The sequence below is a fragment of the Crocodylus porosus genome, unplaced genomic scaffold (assembly GCF_001723895.1).
Source record: "Crocodylus porosus isolate Cpor-Errol unplaced genomic scaffold, CroPor_comp1, whole genome shotgun sequence".
Taxonomy (NCBI): domain Eukaryota; kingdom Metazoa; phylum Chordata; order Crocodylia; family Crocodylidae; genus Crocodylus; species Crocodylus porosus.
Genome location: NW_017728943.1, coordinates 4,797,956 through 4,818,058, shown reverse-complemented (window position 1 = coordinate 4,818,058; position 20,103 = coordinate 4,797,956). Strand labels below are relative to the sequence as shown.

At 47.0% G+C, this 20,103-nt stretch overlaps 1 protein-coding gene across 1 annotated transcript in view; it reads left to right on the top strand.

Annotated features, from left to right (window-relative positions):
• Nucleotides 1-20,103, top strand: part of MRC2 (mannose receptor C type 2) — a 108,322-nt gene that overhangs the window by 37,564 nt on the left and 50,655 nt on the right. Inside the window, exons 2-6 of the mRNA XM_019548485.1 lie at nt 11,871-12,275; nt 14,363-14,539; nt 15,446-15,610; nt 18,208-18,321; nt 19,911-20,054. Of these exons, the coding sequence (XP_019404030.1) occupies nt 11,871-12,275; nt 14,363-14,539; nt 15,446-15,610; nt 18,208-18,321; nt 19,911-20,054 (1,005 nt within the window). The remainder of the gene's footprint in view (nt 1-11,870; nt 12,276-14,362; nt 14,540-15,445; nt 15,611-18,207; nt 18,322-19,910; nt 20,055-20,103) is intronic.

Sequence of the window (20,103 nt, the reverse complement as noted above, 5' to 3'; positions counted from 1 at the left end):
TGGATGTTCATTTAGATGCAGGTGTGTACTTTGGAAAATGAGATCATCTTCCCCAGCATTTGGAAAAAGTGAAGTCCAGCCTAAGGCACATCAGACTCATGAGCTAAACCTTCCTTTGTCCTTTAATACTGTGAAGTTTCTTGTAAGGGCTGTACTGGCACATCTGTGGCAAAGGTGTATAGTTAAGGTGGGTTTATGCTATTTTAAGCTATGTGAAGTGCACTTACTTTTCACGAGGTTTAATTTCTTGCACATGCCAGACAAGACTTTGGCATCCAAACATTTTTACTTGCCTCGGAAATGGGAGGTGGTATTAACTTGGCTACAAAATACCAATAGTATTTATTGCGTGGAGCAACAAATCCCTGGATGCTGACTCTAAGGCTAGGGACAGAAGTTACACATAAACTGTCTTAAGTGATCAGAAACTGGTTTGAAGCTGTAACAAAACAGATGTTCAGTGTACATAAACCAGTTTCAAAATGGCTGAAACTGGTGTAAGATAAACCTGGTTGAATGTAGTATCAGACCTAACTGATTTAGGTCAAACTGGTTTATGAAACTTCTGTACCCCAGCATCCTGACATTTTGCATCAGCCCTGGGCTGGGCTGTGCTGTCTGCTCCAGAGAGCAGGGCTGGCCCTCCTGCCTGCTCCCTATCTGGAGCAGTGAGGGCTGGCTCATTGGCCTCACTGGCTGACTGACTGACCCCAGGCAAACCCCTGCTGGAGACTGGGGCCAGGGAGGGGGCTTAAACTTCCCTTCCCCCAAGTGCAGAGCTGCCCTGCCCTGCTTACTTAGTGTTGGCTGCAACTGTAGACTACAAATCCCAGAGGCCCCTGGAAGCAGGAAGAGGAAGTGATGAGCAACCCTGCAGAGTCCAGCTGCTGTGAGTCTGACCTGCACATCCCAGAGACCTTGGGAGCAGCAGGAAGAGAAAGCAAATACACAGCCTATGCTGGCTACATGCAAGCGAACTGTTTTAACACCCCTTGGCTTCTGGCTTGAGCCACTGCAGGCATGTGGCTACATTTCCTGAATCAAAAGTGAATGCCTGTTCATTTGCTTATTGGTTCAATTTTTGCAGCTAAGACTAACCTGTGAAGATTGAATCAGTTCAGCCTCAGGCTTTTTGACTGTCTGTACTTATCCTAATGGTCTAAACCTTACTCCATAATAGAATTCATATGGTAGGGTGTGGGTTATCCCAGTCAATATGAGGGTGCATTGTTCTAGGCACTGCATGTGCACCCAGTATGAGGCAGCCCCATCCAAATTGTTAAAAAAAAGCAGGACAGACAAAGGCTGGGAGGAGAGAGCCACAGAAATGAAGTGTGTTGTATAAGGTCATACAACAAGTTAGTGGCAAAGCCAGGAAGAGAACTGAGGTCTCCTGAGTCCTAGTCTGGGGTCTTGCCCCCAGAATCATGCTACCTCTTAAAGCTTCAGATCTGAATCTTCTACTGAAACCCTTGTTCACTTTCTGTCATCCAGTGGCAATTCTTTTCTTCTTCCCCAACAACACCATCTTTCCTACTCTCCTCTTGTCCCTTCTGCAGCCATTAAGATTCTGCACCCTGTCTATATACTCTGATTCCTGCAGCCAGCTTGTTGCTTACCATCCAACAAAGCAGGTCAGTAGTGCATGACTGCCATGAATGTTTCTCAGCATAAGCAGGGCAAGCTAGTAGTCTCGACTATTAAATTATGGGTACAGTATTAACATAAGCAGCCAATTGAGTCCTTATGCTGTACCTTGTCATTTATTGACACTGAAGTGCTAGCAGTAAATCTGTTATTTCTGCTGATAGGTTGACAATACTTCTTCCATACAAAAGTGCTATATTTAAATACTAATGCATAGTATATTATGGAGGTGCACTGATACATTTCATCCACATCATATCGGGACTGATAAAAGGCAAATTTACATTACTGGCAGTTGGCTTTTTTTTGGCCGATGTGGCCGATAAAGTTGCTGATAAATACTGTGCACGTGTGCACAGCTCCAGCCTGGCAGGTTGGAGAGTATCATCCAGCTGGTGAGTCTCTTGGGAGGGAAGGGGTGTGTGGGGGGAAGATCAAGGCCCCTTTGGTGAGGGAGGGAGTGGGGCTGGGACAGGGGCAGTTGTTGCCCAGCTGGGGTAGGGTGGGATGCAGGACGGAGCTGTAAGCGGCTCATCCAGGGGTCATGGGGGGGTGGCTCCCACCACTGTGCACACCCCTGGGGGAGGTATGGGGGGCATGTGGCCCCTGGATCTGCACGTGGGACCATGGTGGGCTGCCGCTACGGTCTGGGGCCAGCACTGGGCTTTTCTCAGCAGGGGGCTGGGCCAGGGTTGTGCTTGGGATGGGTGACAACTCTGGTGCTGGGAGGGGGAGCTGTAGCCACCTGAAAATTTGTAGTAGCCCCCCCATTGCTCCCCAGCACAGCCCGCCCTGAGCACAGCCCCAGCCCAGCTCCCCCGCCAGAAAGAGACCGGTGCTGCCCCTGGCCCCAGCCTGCAGCAGCAGTCCGCCCTCAACCTGCACATAGTGTGTGAAGCTTCCAGTAGGGCTGTTCCCTTCCCGGTGCTGCTCTGCTAACATTCAAACCAGCGGGACCTCCCTCCTAGAGTGGTGCAGCAGGGGCAGGAGCGGGGGGGGCACATGCTCCCCATGCCTCCCCTGGGGGTGTACACAGCAGTGGGAGCCGCTGCTCCCCCAGTTCCCCAGGCAAGCCACTCACAGCTCTGTCCCCTGCCCTGCCTCAGCTGTTCAGCGCCTGCCCCTGCCTCAGACCTAGCTCTACTCCCTCCCTCACCATGGGGGCCTTCATGTGTCACCCCCCATGCCTCTTCCCTTCCCCTGCCCCTTTCCCTTTAACGGATGCTGGATGCTGGTCTCCAAGCTGCTGGGCTGCATATCAGCAATCAGATTAGTATTCGCTGATATGGCTTGTTAATTATCGGCCATTGGTATTGGCTCATTTATCAGTGCACCCCTAGTATATTACCATGAGCTTAGCAATGCTACAGCAACCTACAACTAAGAGTTCTGCTGGAGTGGTATATATAGTGCTGCTGATTGGGGCTTACTTGTAGTAACGTTTTTACCAAAATGGTACCATAGTACAAATGTAGAACTTTCAGTCCCATAGTAGGCTTGTGTATCAGGTACTCATGCTGCAGGACTACTTGGTGTTTTTGTTAGGGGAGTGAGGTAAGACTATGGAAACTATACTAAGTTCTACTTAAAAGCGTTATTTTGTTAAAAGTCTGAAACTCCTGACCCATCACAAAATAAAATGGAAGAACAATAATCCCAGTGCCCAACACTGGATACCTTTGCAATGTCCTTCTGGTTCTTTGGGACCCATGGCAACCCATGTCATGCAGAGATGTGGGTTTTCCAGAAAATTTTGAATTGGAAAATTTTCCAATGCCCTAAATAGAGCGTGATCTGATTTAGCATGCTTATTTGACTTATATTTAGTAAACAACACTAAAAAAGTACCTTCCATGTTAATTTTATGTCCCAATAGCCACAAGTATTTGAACTGACATATTTGATTAGGAAAAAAATTAAATACAGCATACTTAATGTGGTTTAAATGTTATATTCAAACAAATTCAAAGCCTTATTTGGAAAGAAATTATTTTTATTGGAATACTTTAAAAATGTAAAGACCATACACAATAACATGTACTTCCCTTACATTATTTGTGTAAATTTAAGAAAAAAACCCAAAGCACTGAAAACTGTTGACACACTAATTTTAGCACACCCAAAGAGCTGTGCATGATATGCCGCAGCTGTCCACTCATCTACTTCAACAGAGTTTAACTCTCTTCCACTGAGGTCATTGCAGCACCTCCAGTTTCACTGTCACTACCTGTGGAATCGCTTGCACTACTTTTTAGTCCCATGTCAGAATTAGATTGAGACAACTCTGATTCAGAACTACTTAAACCACATTGTCTTTTGCTAAAGGATGGTTTTACCCATGAGTCTATGGGCAAGTGCAGTTTATCATCACACTGCATCTTCTTCACTAATTGTGCTTCTGACTGATTCTCCAGAAGCAAGAGATTTTGAGAACTAGAAACCAGCTTAGCGGTGTGTTCATTTGTTAGCCTATTCCTCTTTTTTGTCTTGGTTGAGCTGAAAGCTTTCCAGTTCCATTCACAAGAAGCTGCTGTTGGGGGAATGCTTAGGATGCTTAAAGCAATCCTGGACAACAGGCGGGTGTTAGTTTCCCTTCCACCATGTGAGAGGAGACATATTCTCTGTTGCCCGACAAATGATGTCTTTGCTCCAAAGTTTTTCTTTTGCTCAGTACTCGGCAGTGTCTGGCATCACAGCTGTTTCGTTGACGTTGGGGACATTCTTACCTACTTCCATAAGTGTATCAAGAGCAGTAGATAATTCATTTTTTGATAATTGGTGTCCTCTGTGTTGAGGATCCAAAAGGTTTGCTGCCAGATTAACTGGATGAGAACAAAACTCAGATCTCTTAGTAAATATCTGTTTTACTACTTCTTTTTTGGATAGAGGTGAAGAAAGCAAAAGCTCAACTAGATTTTCATTCAGTTGTCTGAATTTCTCTGGAATATTTGAAAGGCTTGGTGCATCTCCTTCAAGTTTCTTGATAGCCACTGAAACAGGTAGTAGCAAATTAAATGCTGCTTGAACTTGAACCCAGAACACATAGTTGTCGAGAATCTGCTTTCGAATGTTCATGGGAATAAACTGGGATACTGTGTCATCTACTGAAGCACACTGCAAACAGTTGTTGTTTGCAGCAAACTAAGTAAATACTTTGTAGCCGAGCCCCATCTAGTTTTACCTGGCTACAAAAGTGCACTTTCCTTCCCCTGCTTCTCTTTCTGTAATTTCTTCAAAATCTGATTAGCAACATGATTGTTGAATGCCTTCACAATTGCTTTGCAGTTTGCCAATATTGTCTTCATTGTATCCAAACTTACTGTGTCCTTTGCCAGAAGATTCAGCCCATGAGCAAGACAACCAGATCCTATTAAATGAGGATACTTTGTCTTTAATATTTGCCATGCAGCTTTCATGTTACTCTCATTATCAGTTACAAGGGCTTGTACCCTGAAGGGACCTGCACTTTCAATCTCTACAGTCTGTCCTTTGGCTATGTATTCACCTGTATGACGAGAAGATTTGGTAACGATTGCTTTCAGGAATATTGGTTCAGGTGTTACCAACATAATGTTCAATAAAGAATCTCCTTGTATATCAGTCCATCCATCCAACATCAGAGTGATTGGTCAGTGATTCTGTTTGACCAATCCTTTGAATAACCATTGTTTGAACTCGGTCATACTCTCTATCTAAGAATGTAATAAGCGATAATGTGACGGTAACTTATATGATGGGCAAATTAGTTTGTAATGTTCCTTCCAGTATGGATTTTCAGTTATGGAAAGAGGTGTACCACTTGTAAATATAGCTCGAGCTAATGTCTCATTTGCTTTTTCTTGATCTTCTTTTGGCATTTTGTCCACAAAGCTTTATAAAAAGCTTGACCGTCGTGAACAGCTACTCACGGTGGATCACATGAACCTGTTCAGCCTCCACAAGAGAAGGCTGAGAGGGGATCTGGTGGCTGTCTGTAAACTTGCTAAGGGGGACCAGCAGGCATTGAGAGAGTTGCTGTTCCCCTGAGCACTGCCGGGAGTAACAAGGTATAATGGCCATAAGTTGACTAAGAGTAGATTCAGGCTAGACATCGGGAGGCGCTACTTCACAGTCAGGGTAGCTAGGATCTGGAACCAGCTTCCAAGGGAAGTGGTGCTGGCTTCTACCCTGGGGGTCTTCAAAAGGAGGCTGGATAATCACCTAGCTGTGCTTGTTTGGCCCCAGCATTCTTTCCTGCCATGGCAGGGGGTTGGACTTGATCTGCTCAGGTCCCTTCTGACCCTACGAAACCCTATGAAACATATCTGGTGACAGCGATCTTGAAAGTGAGGAACCTGCTTCTTCTTTCCCCAGACCTGGCAGCTCAACATTTTCATTTTCCATTTTTTGCAAATCTGCTATTTCACTTGAGCTACTGAATTCCTGCAACAAAAGCGGGAAAAAATTTTTATTTTAGCCTATTCTGGTCTGGCCTTATCCATCAGAAGGAGAAGGAGATGCCTGGCAGGGAGCTTGCTTCCCTCCTCCCTGCTAGAAAGAAAACTCTGCTGCTCAACTTGCTGCCCAGTTGCCCTGGGACTGCAGAGCGAAAGGGAAGTACATTCTGGCCTCTGCTACTGACCAGAGGACTAAACTTGCTCTGCTGGGTTGAAATAGCTAAGTATTTCTCTATTATGTAATTTTAAATATATAAATTGTTAAGCCTAAGCCACTTCAGGTGCTTAGTGCAAACAGAAAAGCAGGATAGAAATATTTTAAATAAATAAATAATAGTCTAGAGTTGCATTAACAACTTCAAAAATTATAATGTTTTAAAACAGTATAGATGCTAGTCTATATTGTGTGTTTTTTAACATATTAATTGGTTTACTTGCATAGGATTGCTGAAGTAGACTTTTCTTAGACAATGTTGTTCTACCACTTCGTTCTATTAGCTTTCTGTATATGGCTTGTACTCTTTCAGGACAGTTTCTACATGTTATTAAATGTTTCTTCATTCTTGTTGCATTGCTAGCATACTCCTGCCCGCAATATTCGCATCTTTCAACTTTCTTCCTTCCTTCAGTGGCTTGAACTTCATTATAATGATGCCACACATTAGGGTTTTTTTTTCTAATTAGGCATTATTATGACTACTTCAAGCCAAAAACACTAAGACCGTGTGTAAACGAAATGAGAGGCATGTGTGAATGAGACTTTAAAGTGGGCTAAATGCTTTTGCACCACTTTAATGGTGTGGGTGTTTGCATGCCTTGACGGTGTATTGTGTATTAATTCTAGCCGCTGTAGGAAATTTGGCAAAGTAATGTGCCTTAAATGACTTTGGGCACAGCAAACTAAAACTCCTTCAAGGAATTTTAGTTTGCTGCCCCTACAGCTATGGAGCAAAGCGCTGGGCTCTGTGCAGCTCCACGATTCTGTAGGAAGCCCTGCAGGCAGCCTGGCAGAAGCTTGGGAAAGTAGCTCTGCCCAAAAAAAGCAGTGAGCTTGATCTCCGCCTCCCCGCACCCCTGGAGCCTGCCTGCCTAAGCTGCATGGGGGCCCAATGCTTCCCTTCACAGCTGCAGTGCCCCCTGGGACTACCCGACAAGGGGTGCCTGTGGGTGGGTGTGGCCGGGGGGGCCACCGCTGCCACAGAGGGAAACACCAGCTCCCACTGCAGCCCAGGGACTGCTCTGCCCACTGGCAGCTTGCCCTCCCCACCAGAGAGGTAGGTAAGTCAGCAGGGTGTGTGCATGACACAGGGGCTCAATCAGCCCTAAATTGAAGTGGTGTTGTTTAAAAACCCACTGCTTCAATTTAGGGCCCCGATTTTGTCTACACACTAAAAAACACATGCTTGTCTGGGAGAACTTTAGTGATCTTTGTCCCTCTCTATATCATGTGGAGTGGCAAGGCTGGTAGGAAGTGTGATACTCCAGTGAACCTTAGCTTGGTGTGGTCATCCTACTGTGTACCAGTAGGCTTTGTAGGCAGGGCTTAGAATTTCTTCTTTTTCTGGTTGACCATGACTTTGGCATTTGCATTAAACTCCCATGTGGTGGTGGGGGCTTTGTTGTCAGGGCCTGGGGAATGATAAATTATATGGAAGGGATATGAAAAGGTGGCTTTTATGTGTAAGCTTGAGGAGGACAGCAATTCCTAAGAGGCTTTATGCCATCCATGGCAGTGAGATGTTGTCATTATATTGAGAACCCAGGCAGACACATCCAGGGTCTTCTTTGCAATCTTGTATGAAAAACACACAGCAACATCTCAACGTGATAGCATTCAGTATATATTTGTAGAGCTTGGAGCCAGTGCTTTCAAGCTTGCTTTCTAAAAATTCAGCACCGTAATCTGTGTATAGGCACCTGTATTTAGCATCTTGAGAATCACAATGCTTATTTTATGGTTGGGTCAGCCCAGGACTTGGTACAGGGGTTGGCAACATTTTTGGGGGGCGTGCCAAAAACACCTGCAACCTGTACTTGGAAGATGTTAGCATGCCGGGGTGGATGGTGGGAGAGCCATGAGGGCCCCAATCTTTGTTGTGTCTGCGCAGCCGGGGGCCCTTCTCCACTGTCTGCTTCAAGGCATGCATGCACGCACCTGCTGCTGGCAATGAGCTGGGCTGGAACTCCACAGACCCCAGTTCAGGTGCTTGCAGCCTCAACACAGCCTGCTGGGAACAGCCTGGGTTCCACGATGGGCGGCAGGGGCTGGCCCAGAGACTTGGCTGGCTGTGGCAGGTAGCTGGGAGGCTGCAAGCAGTTACATTGGGGTCTGCAGGGCCCCATTTTGGCTCGTTGCCAGCAGTGGATGCACACGTGCCAGGGTTGAGCTGCCACAAGAAGGATTGGGCCCCTTGCAGCTTCCCTGCCATCCGCTGCACTGGGACTTTGTAGACCCTGGTGCAGTTGCTTGCAGCTTTCTGGCTGCCTACCACAGCTGACCTGGACTCTGGACAGGCCCCTGCTGTCCGCCAAAGATCTGGACTGCTTGTGGTATGTGGCAGGGAGGATGCAAGCAGCTGCACTAGGGCCATTAAAGGTGTCTGTTTTGGGGGGGTGTTTGTATCCCTTCCAAGAAATCTGACATGCTTCCGTTCTCTACTCTGCTCATTTGTCTATTAATACTCTAGGATCCATACAGAGGGAAGTTTTGCCTCTCAGTTTGCCATTTTCTTTATAATTGAGTAAAGTGCACCTAAACCTGCCCATTTAACAGTGATATTGTAACAAAGGGGCGTTATTAGCTGGGGACCAGAACAACCTGGCCCCAGTCTGATGTAGACAGCATGTTGGCAGTTGGGAGTGGGGAGGGTTTGTCTGCTCCAAGGCCAAAGCCCAGGCATCTGGAAGCTGTTCCTACACTGTCACTGCTTCTCCCAGTTCCCTAGTTAGGGTGCGGGTGTAGCTTCCAAGCGGGGGAAGCTGTGCAAGCAACTCCAGCACTTCTCTCTGCGCCCACTATGCCCCAGGTGCAGCACCAGCCAGTGAGGACCTGAGCTGGGGCTAAGCAGCAGGAAGCTCCATGTGTGCTCCTGCTGCTTCTTCCCGCCTTACCTCCTGGCTGCAGCACAAACGTATCTTGAAGCTACCCAGGCCGTGTAGCTTCCCGGTGGCTGGAAGCTGTGCCCACACTATAGCCAGGTATTGGGAGGCAGGGAGAAACAATGGTGATACAGCTTCGAGCTGCCTGGCCCCAGTGCAACTCCTTGCTGCCCAGCCCCAGCATAGTGTAGGTAGAGGAAGGCCCTCCACCTCTGCAGGCCAGATCCAATGGCTCCATAGGCTGTATCTGGCCCAGAGACTGTATTTTAGCATGCCCTGCTATAACATGTTAAGTGGAGAGAAGCTGATTCTGACACTGTTCAGAAGGGGAGGCTTACTGTTGCACAGATTTATAATAGCATTCTTGTCTGGTTTTAAGAGCAGGTTAACTTTCCAAGTGAATAGACTCAGGCACAGTGGGGTTGACCAATCTGCAGAAACACAACAGCAACCAAAGTGCAATTTAAATGCAAAGTGTCACTTAAGCTAAAAGACAATGGTGCCTACTGGCAAGATCAGGCTTAATATTCTTTCTGTTCCCAGCTCTGCCACTGGTGCTATGGGGATGGTCATGAGGAATCAGTTCCCCTTTCTTTATTTCAGCATTTCCTGCTGTGCAAAATGCGGGGATTGTCAGAGCTATGAGCTAGGTGCTTGACTGCCATTGTACTGAGCATCTAACTTTCCTCTGATAACCATTTAACTGTGAGGAAAAATCAATATCTGCCCCAGAAGGAAGGCATAAGAAGACAGGCACCAAGCAGTACCTGCAGGGTCCAAAGAAGTGAAGAAAAAGCTTCACCTTATATCGTAAGCGTTATTTAATTTTTCCAAGAGTGTTTTCTATCAGGAGGGCAGAGCCCATGAATTAGGTGATGTAAGACCTTCAAGTATTGTTTGTTCCAGTATTTTTAACAGGTCCCTAAGTGCACATAAAACTGACTGACACTGTTTTATTTTCCTGCATTGCCATATTTTTTTAGACTGGAAAGTATTGGCAGTGATAGGGACAGCTGTTCTTTCCCTGTTGCAAAGCTAGTGTGAAATACATTGCTACAAGACTATCTTAGCAGCTTTTTAATGGGTTCATTGGATTGTTAGCTTCAGTTACTGAACTTGGAACAGGCAAAGGAAGTTCAGGTTTTTATGATACTTGAATTTCGTTGCTAAAGAGGTTCCTTTTTGCCAGAATTTTCAGACCTATTCTGATACCCGAGTTTTACACTTGTACTTCATAAACCAGTTATGAAGCTACATGGCGATGAGAATGAGTCTTGAGAATGCAGTAGTATGTTATCACTACAGTCACTTCCATCCTGGCACAGATCCATAGTCACTTTGGTGATGTAATTTCTATAACAGCATCATCTGGAGGTCTGGACTGAGATCAGGCCCTGGTTGTGCTAGGTGCTATACTAGCCCCGTACCCAGGGGTTCAGCCCTGGGACCTCACATTCCACACAAAGGAGAAGCAAATTGCTCATGGTCGTGCAGTAAGACTGAGAATACTAACCAAGTCCCCAGACTCCCGACATAGGAGTCCCGACCAGTGCAGTCCTTAGACTGCACTGACTGACTCTCAGGTTAAGCCTATGTATCCAGTATCCTGTCTATGGCAGCAGCCAATCCAGGATGCTTCCAAGGGGAGCATGAACCCAGCTTCTGTTACACAGCTAATTATGTAATACAGAAAAGTGGGACACTAAACTGCAATCCCCCACATGTCTCTGTGCCCAAACGTTGTGTCCTTACCTCAGTTTCTTTCCTTCCCTTACAGTTTTAGAATGGGGCCTGGCTCCTTTTGATCAGGAATTCTGTTATTTGTAAGACTTCCAAACAATACCTTTTTAAAGTCCTTGGCCTGTTAACAAAGTACTTTACATGCAGTTGCTAGCTATGGACAAAGCCCGGGGGTTAGACCATTTCAGAAGGGGAGGGGCAGTTGCTTAGGAGGGCTTGCAGGCAGTTTCTCAGTAAGGTACTCCTGCGTGCTCTTGCAGCCATTGGACTGAGGTAAACAGCTGTAAATGTAACCCTGAATGAAGCAGATTTAATGTTGTATCAGCTTTGCTTCACTTCTGTAGGGTAAGTCCCAGTTACTGTAGTGTGGGTATTCTAATGTAGAGCAGGGAGTGAGTGACCTGTCATGATCAGTAAGAGCATTAGTAAGCTGGACAGGCTGGGATGAAAGCAATTAAATTCTATGAACTGATTACCTGAAAGACCGTAGGGGACAGCAGTGCCCCGCCCCAGCATCAAGCATCCATGCACATGACCACGTGGAAGGCTGCCTTTCTTGTAAAGCATGAGGGCTTGTCTGCTGCTGGAGGCAGGACACTGGACTTCGATGGCCTATGGCTCTGGTGAAATCTGGCATGCCCCTTGTTTCTCTTAAGATCCATTTGCACTTTGCAGCAGAAGCAGGGTTTGGATCTTGTAACTGGAGCCAGGCTTGTGTCACAGCAGAAACCACTCACATTTGTATCAGGCCCTAATCCAGGGGTGGGCAAAATGTGGCCTGTGGGCTGGATCCAGCCTGCAGAGGGTCTTTGTCCAGCCTGTGATGGGTCCCTTGGTCCCCTGGCCCAGCAGCAGCACAAGAGAAAAGTTAAGTGGCCCTGCACCCGAAATAATTGCTCGCCCCTGCCCTAATCCCTTTTCTCTGGCTTTGCCCTTTTTGTCTTCCAGATTCCAAGGTGTTCCTGATCTACAATACTGGCCTGTCAGGCTGCCTGGAAACCAAGGACTCCCTGGTGAAGATCTCTAAAGCCTGTAACACCAGCACCCCAGCACAACAGTGGAAATGGGTCTCCCGGAGCCGACTCTTCAATATTGGGGCCATGCAGTGCCTGGGAGTCTCCTGGCAGGGTGTCAACGCTACCATGAGCATGCAGTCACTAGCCACGTATGAGTGTGACCGTGAGTCCATCAACATGAGGTGGAACTGCCGGAGCCTGGGGGAGCAGCTGTCTCAGTATCTGAGCACCAGGATAGGGAACTCTTCCCTGGTGCTTGCCGAGAGAGGGGATCAGGCACGCGGAGCACAGTGGAGAACCTATGGCACTGATGAAGATCTGTGTTCTGTACCGTACTTGGGTAAGATCCACAGAGCAGTCTGTTGTCATCCACTCAGAATCCATTGCAATTATCTGTTACTGGGGTTATGGTGGTGCCTGAGGCTTCCATCCAGACCACTACTTTGGCATGGTAGGTGCTACGCAAACACACAGTGAGATCTTGGAGGCAGTAAGAATTCATCCACCTCCCCATTTCTGTGGCTCCATACGAGGCTTTTGCCCTTTTTGTTGTTACTATTTTTTAACTAAATTTAAGGAAAACGGCCCAAGGAACTTACAGTCTGAGCTCTGCATCCTGCAGTACTTGGGGCCTGATCCACTTCCAACTGATGTCAATGGACATGCTTTCATTGGCTGATTTGATTTTCAGGTGAGGAGGGATTATGTCAATTTGTTGTACTTATGGAAGTTCTTAGGAGTCCCAGCTATGGACCAGGACTCCATTGTGCTATACCCAGTCTGGCCTCCAGTGTACCATAAGATATACACCTTTGCCAGTGACTTCTGCATTAAAGCTGTTTTGGGATTGAGCTAGGCTAGAGCAGCAGAACGAGCAGTAGTGGGGTTAATTCCCTGTGTGCTGGCCCTGCCAACACAGTGGCTCTGGCAGCTGTGGGGGTTAATGGTACCATCCTTTACCCTACCAGAGAATTTTTGGGCCCGCAGGCCATAATTTAACCACTCACAAGCCATGTGGCTTGGACGGTCCTGGAGTAGAAGATTATTAATTATTTTCCTTCTGTAATTATGGAAGAACTTTACACTTAGACACGTGCTTTGCTTCTGGGACCTGTTTCTGGGGCAAATGTCTTTACATGGGGAGCAGAATGGTGTGCATGATTGCACCTTCTCCTGTACTTTCAGAGCACTAGAGAAGTGGGATGGTGGCTGTGGGAATTCAGGGATCCTAGTTTTCTCCGTTTAAAAATTGCAAATACTCTGCACCCCCCCACTTCTGATTAAAAGAACCAAATCTGCATTTTTTCTGTGATTAAAATGAAATGCCACTATATATGTAGGTATCAGTTGGACATGATGTTTTATTGATATATTTACAATTTTAAAGCAATTCAGAAGCTTACCAGTACCTCAATTGTTATAATAAAATAAATTCTAAATGCCTATATATTTTGGCATTCGATTTTTTTGATCATGGAAAATAAGAGCTCTCCCTGACCCCTTTGCTTTCCAGGATGTGGGTCCAGCTGTAGCTGTCCCCCAGTACTACTTTGTGGTGCTGAGCAGCCCTGATATGCTGGTGCCTTACCCTTGCACATGCTGTTACCCCTTACCCCCAAACCACAGGCCTCCCATCCCTACTGGTGCCCCTCACTCTCAACCCATACCACAGTCCCCTGGCCCTGCCACTGCCCCTCGCTCCTGACCCACAGACCACCGCCCCCCACAGGTCCCAGCCCCCTAGTGTGTGGGGAACAGGGTGGGTGTGTGGGGAATGGGGTGGGTGCAGGCAACATGGAGGATGTGGAGAGCACAGACAACGCATTGGGAGAGCAGGAGCACATGTCTCCTGAGATTTCTGCGCTCACAGTGGGGCATAGGGCTTCAGCTGGACTGGACCAGCTCCAGTGGGCAGGATCTGGCATGGGAGGGAGGGTTACCATGGCCGTCAAGAAGAGTTGTGCCCCCCACTGCTTCTGCGCAGCAGGATGCCTCACCTTGGTAGCTATGGCAGTGCAACGCTTCCTCTCACACCAGGTTGCACCTGCTGGGCTGGGGAGACAGCAGGGTAGTATCTTCCCCCCAATTTACAGTAACCCCTGAAAAGCAGGGCAGTAAAGAGTTAGGGCATCAGGATCTGATAGGATAAAATGAACAGAGGTGGGAGTTCGGTTCAGGGAAGATAAAGATAGGCCTGACAGAGGTCTAGCAGAGCACTAGTGTGGAGAATTGCATGGAGCCAGGTGCCTAGTGCTGCTCCGGAGAGTCCAGCAGAATCCTGCCCCCCTCTAGCCTCAGGTATGATGGCAATTTCCTGAACTCCTAATCCCTCTGCTCCAGATTGCCCTCCTCCTCCAGCATCTCTCTCTCCTCCCCAGGTAAGGGAGGCTGAACCTGTCTTCGGATTCTTTTTTTTTTTCTCAACAGAAATTTACACCATTCAAGGCAATTCCCATGGGAAGCCATGCACCATCCCGTTCAAGTATGATAATCAGTGGTTCTATGAATGCACCAGCACAGGGCGCGAGGACGGGCATCTCTGGTGTGCTACCACACAAGATTATGGCAAGGATGAAATATGGGGCTTCTGTCCCATTAAGAGTAAGTGGTAACATCTTATCTGGATGCCTAGCACCAGGCAGACTCAGGATTGGTAATAATCAGCCTGGTACCAGGGGTGTACAGGACAGATTCATAGGTGATTACAGCTCAGTACTGCCATGAGGTTATGGCTGCCAGTGATATTAACTGGGCATTGAGGTGAGGGGTCCACTTTGGAAACAAGGGATCCAGTATGTCTTCTTGCAGAAATTCAACTGTGTGTTTGTTGGGAAGGAGGCTTTAACCCAACCCCATTCTCCTGAAGCACAGGGAATAAAACCACCCATGCCTCTTTCCTGCCCATCAATGCATGTTTGAACGTACCTTAGGGTGCCGAGCACTGATGGGTTCTCCACCACTGATGTATTTGCCATCCCTTCCTTTCAAGGACCACAACTTTAGGTGCCCTCTGTTATTTCCTGGCCCTTCATGACCTGTTGACAGATCTCACTAATACTTCCACCATAGCCATTTACCTTGGCCAACACTGAAAGCATCACAGGTCATGGACTCAGTGTTTATTAGAGCTGGTAGAAAGACAGTGATCCTGCTGTGAGGCCCAACATGTAGCAATTTGTCAGCTGTTCAGAGAGAGGGAGGGTTCAGGAGGAGAATGATGGCCAATGCAGTCTTCCAGGCTCCAGGGATGTCCATGGTTGCTCACCCAGTCAGAGCATTCCAGCTCACCAATGGGTTTGTCCTGCCTTTGGGACGTTAAGACAGAAGCCTGCCTAAACAGCAGCTGCAGACTTTGTGGTGGAAATAAAAAGCTAATGGGAACTGCTCTGGGGCCATTAGAACCACCTGCGACTGGCCTTAACAGGGGGCTACATACCCTTATCCAAGGAGCAGGTTTGACCTGTCACTCCCCTGCTCCTTCCTGCCTTTTATCCCTTCACCCTATAGGCAATGACTGTGAGACCTTTTGGGACAAGGACCACCTGACCAACAGTTGCTACCAGTTTAACTTCCAGTCAACCCTGTCATGGCGGGAGGCCTGGAACAGCTGTGAGCAGCAGGGAGCCAACCTGCTGAGCATTACGGAGATCCATGAACAGACCTATATCAACGGTGAGTCTGGGAAGGAAAAGTGAGGCAGGGACAGGGGCTAGTCTGGGGCATCAGTGCTGCTGTCCCATGGTGAACCTTGCTTCCAAATACAATGTGCACACAAGTTTGGTGCAGGGCATTGCTTGTTATTACTGCTTGGCCCCAGGCCTGTTAGAAGAGCCCATTAGGTTCTAGCAGCTACCCCTCTAGATCAGGGAGGAATGTTGTAGTGGGGTCCTATGGGGATCGATGCTCAGGTTTATTCAACATTTTCATCAATGACCTGAAAAAGGGAGTATACAGAGAAACCTCAAATTTTGCAAACAATACCAAATTATTCTGGGTTGTCAGATACCCAGATGAAGGTGAGAATCTGCAGAAATATTGCGTGAAACTGAGTGGGTAAAGAAGTGGTAGATAAACTTCAGAGTTGACAAGTACAAGGTAATGCATGTGGGAAATATAACCTTAAATATATACACAGAACTAGGCTTTGAATGAGCTGTTATGACTCAGGAAAAAGACCTTGTAGATACAGACTCAGGAGGCACCAGTTGCCCATGTGCATCAGCAACCACAAAAGCCAATAAAATCTTACATTGTTAAAAAAAAGGAATTGAAAACAATGCCTTTATATAATTTCATGATGTGTCCACATCTTCACTGCTGTTTGCAGTTCTGGTTTCTGCATCTAAGAAAGGATATAGTATCAGGCAGAGAGATGGAGCAGCTACCATAACAAGACAGACTCAAAACATTCAGACTTTTCAGTTTGGAAAAGAAAAGGCTGAGGGAAAATACAGTAAAAGTTTATAAAAATCATGCAGGCTGTGGATAGGGAATAGGGTGAAAGTGGGGGCATTATTCATGAAGTCCCAGAATACTAGATCTGGGGGCACCCACTGAACTTATCAGGAGACAGGTTTAGAACAAACAAGAAAAAGTACAGTTTCAAGCATGACCTAGTAAACTTGCAGAACTCATTGCCACAGGAGATTGTAGAAGTAGATAGGTTTGAAAAGGGACTAGACAGATTCATGGGTGATAGATCCATTAATAAACATTAAACACAACAGCCAGGGATGTATCCTCTGACATCCCTAAACCAATGATTTCCTAGATTTCATAGACTTTAGGGCTGGAAGGGACTTTGGAAGATCATCAAATCCAGCCCCCTGCCCCAGGGGCAGGAAGTCAGCTGGGGTCATAGGATCCCAGCAAGATACGCATCCAATTTTCTCTTGAAGGCGTTCAAAGTATGTGCTTGAACCACCTCCAATGGCAGGCTATTCCAAACCTTGTGGGCTTGGACAGTAAAGAAATTCTTCCTTACATCCAGCCTGAAACGGTCTTCTAGAAGTTTATAACCATTCAACCTCATTGTCCCTTCGGGCACTCTGGTGAACAAAAGTTCCCCCAGATCCTGGTGGGCACCCCTTATAAACTTATAGGTGGCCATCAGATCACCCCTGAGCCTGCACTTTTCCAGGCTAAAGAGCCCCATAGCTCTCAGCTGGTCATCATAAGGTCTGTTTTTCTGACCTCTGGCTCTTCTCTGGACTCTCTCAAGCTTCTCCACATCCTTTTTGAATTGTGGAGCCCAAAACTGGACGCAGTACTCCAGCTGCAGCCTCACCAAGGCCGAGTACAAGGGAAGAATGACCTCCCGGGATTTGCTTGAGAAGCATCTATGGATGCAAGCCAGTGTTTTGGTCGCTTTACTAGCCGCCGCATCACATTGAAGGCTCATGTTGAAGATAGGCACCACACTGGCCTTCTTCCAGTCTTCGGGCACTACACTGGGATCCAGCAGATATCACTATTTTGTAGTACACAGGTGTTTGGGAAACCACCCCAAGGTAATGCGGGTGGGTTCCTGATGAGTTATAGAGTCATAGAGGAGTACAGCTTATTGTCCTAATTTAAGAATGTATCGTTATCCTCCATTTACTGCTTCTGCAAAACCATTGACCACCACAAGGTTGCTTTCCACCCACAACTGCAGGTCCACAGTATTATGCATGGTGTGATACGTATACAGTCCAAATGACAGAAGGCAACCAAGTAGCCCTGCTAGCATAACATGGGGTATTGCCATTGTATTTCCTAGGCTTGAGGGTATCTGTCTGTTCTTACCTAAAAGACATGGTTAAGGTTTTAAGATTGGAGAGGCCAGAGGTATGCGGGGGACATATTTATTTGTGAAAGGTTTTAGATGGAAAGCCTCAGGATTGAAAAGCTTCTCTTTGCAATGAAGCAATGAAGTGGGCACATTTAACCTACAAAGCTCCATTTGAAAGCTCTTCTTCTAGGTCTGGAACATCCTCCCATGGCGCTGAGGGGTTAGCTCAGCCTCCTTGACTGTAGTTTCTGTCTTCTCTTCTGAGACCGCCAATGAGGTAGTCAGGTTGTACCAGATGTAGCAGTTTGTGACACAGTCACTAGGGGCTGCAGGGACCAGTTTTTCTCTGAGGGTCAAGGTGCTTAGGGCCGTGCTCTCCTAATGAGGCCTGAACTACACAGCTATGTTGTCTTCCCAAAGAAGGAAGTCTATGAGGCTATTGACTTCTCTTTCTCTGTGTTTCTCTCTCTCTCTCTTCCCCACCCCTGTGTCACAGGACTGCTGACAGGATATAGTTCTACCCTTTGGATTGGGCTCAATGACTTGGATATCAATGGGGGCTGGCAGTGGTCAGACAACTCGCCACTGAAATACCTTAACTGGGAGAATGGTAAGGCCTTAAGTGCTTAAAGGGTACTTAAAGTGTTGCGTGTCGTGGGGGAGGATCCTGCACAGAGCAGGTCCGGGGAAACTCAAAGCAGGAGAATGCTGTGGATAGCAGTGGGGAGGTGGCAAGTTCATTCAGAGCCAGTGTCAGCCTCCTTCTCCAGAGAACTGAAAAGGGATGGTCCAGGATGTGGCAGCACTCAGCAGGCAGGTTCTCTTGCTGGTGTCTGTGTAGCATGAAGCAAGGGAGACAGTGCCAGATTACAGCAGTCTTTCATTTGACATGGGATGACATTACTCACTGTGCTCTGCATGATGCCTGGGAATGGAGTGCTGTATAGAAACGAAGCACTGATGCTATGGCAGGGTCTAAGGCTAGGGTGGGCAAAATCCAGCCCACGGGCCAGATGCGGTCCACCAGGCCATCCTATCTGGCCTGAGGGGCCCCTAAAAAATTTAGAAAACTAATATTTAGCTGCTCCTGGCTGCCTGTCATGTGGCCCTCAATGGCTTGCCAAAACTCACTAAGTGGCCCTCTGCCCGAAAGAATTGCCCGCCCCTGGTCTAAGGGAAATTGTCAGCAGGAAACTGCATTGCCCTTGAACAGGCTTTAAGTTACCATGGGACTCTGTACCACATGATACCAGGGAAGTCAGGGCTACATGGTGCATGAGATTCCACAGTGTGGTGGATGCCCTGGCTCTGTGAAACTTGGTGGTAAGGGGGGAGGCTGACACTGCAGTAATCTAGGAGTGAAATGAGATTCTTGCTGCCTTCACTAGGAATTTTGCCATTGATTTCACTGGTGTCTGGATCTCACCCCAGTGCCTTTCCCAGCTCTGATTAGGGGTGGGAACAATTCTGAACAAATGAATGTCTTTAAAATCAGTATAACTCAAGCAGGGACCACAAGCACTACAAAGTTTAATCATAATAATATGGTTACTGCAGGGCAGAGTTAAGGTTATTTGGATAGCTTTATTGTTCTATCTCACCATGTTTGAATGTCTTTTAATGTAATCTTAATTCTGAATTCCTTGGGTTTCTCAGGCTTATGAATTTATTTTATTCATAGGTGACTGATATGTTCTCTCAACTATATTTGTGTTTTAACCTAGTTTTTTCTGGGAGTGAATGGTCCTGAACAAAGGAGGCCAGCTATCTGTTTTTCAGTGCTGTCTGTTGTCAGTGCTGCTGCCCCCATTGACTTCTAATGTAGTTGTGCATGCTCCACACATTAGGCCCTCGTAAGTTTCAGGACTAGACAGAGCTCAATTGTCTGAATGCAAATATCTGCACTGACACAAGCTAAGCCAGGTATCATTACAAAGGCTCCAGACGTTAATGTTTCAAGGCAAAAAAATTGAGTGCCCTTTAGCATTTGGGAAGAAATTTTCTTTGCTGCTAATCATTACTCCAAGAGCAGCATTACAGCATTTCATTCCTTTTGAAGCATCTAGCATTGTCCACTAGATGGACCACACTCCTGTGTGATGATTTGTTTGAATTCTTATATTATCCATCTAGATGACAAGCTTTCATGTCTGTGTTTTCCCTACCTTTCCTTTCCTTGTCCCTTTCATCTACCTATAGATCAGCCTGACAACCCTAGCGAGGAGAACTGTGGGGTGATCCGGACGGAGTCATCGGGGGGATGGCAGAACCGGGACTGTAGTATTGCTCTGCCTTATGCCTGCAAGAAGAAACCCAATGCCACTGCGGATCCGTTCACTACAGGTTAGCTGGAAGGGCTGCCTGTTTTGCAGGCCTCCATGAAGGAGTTCAT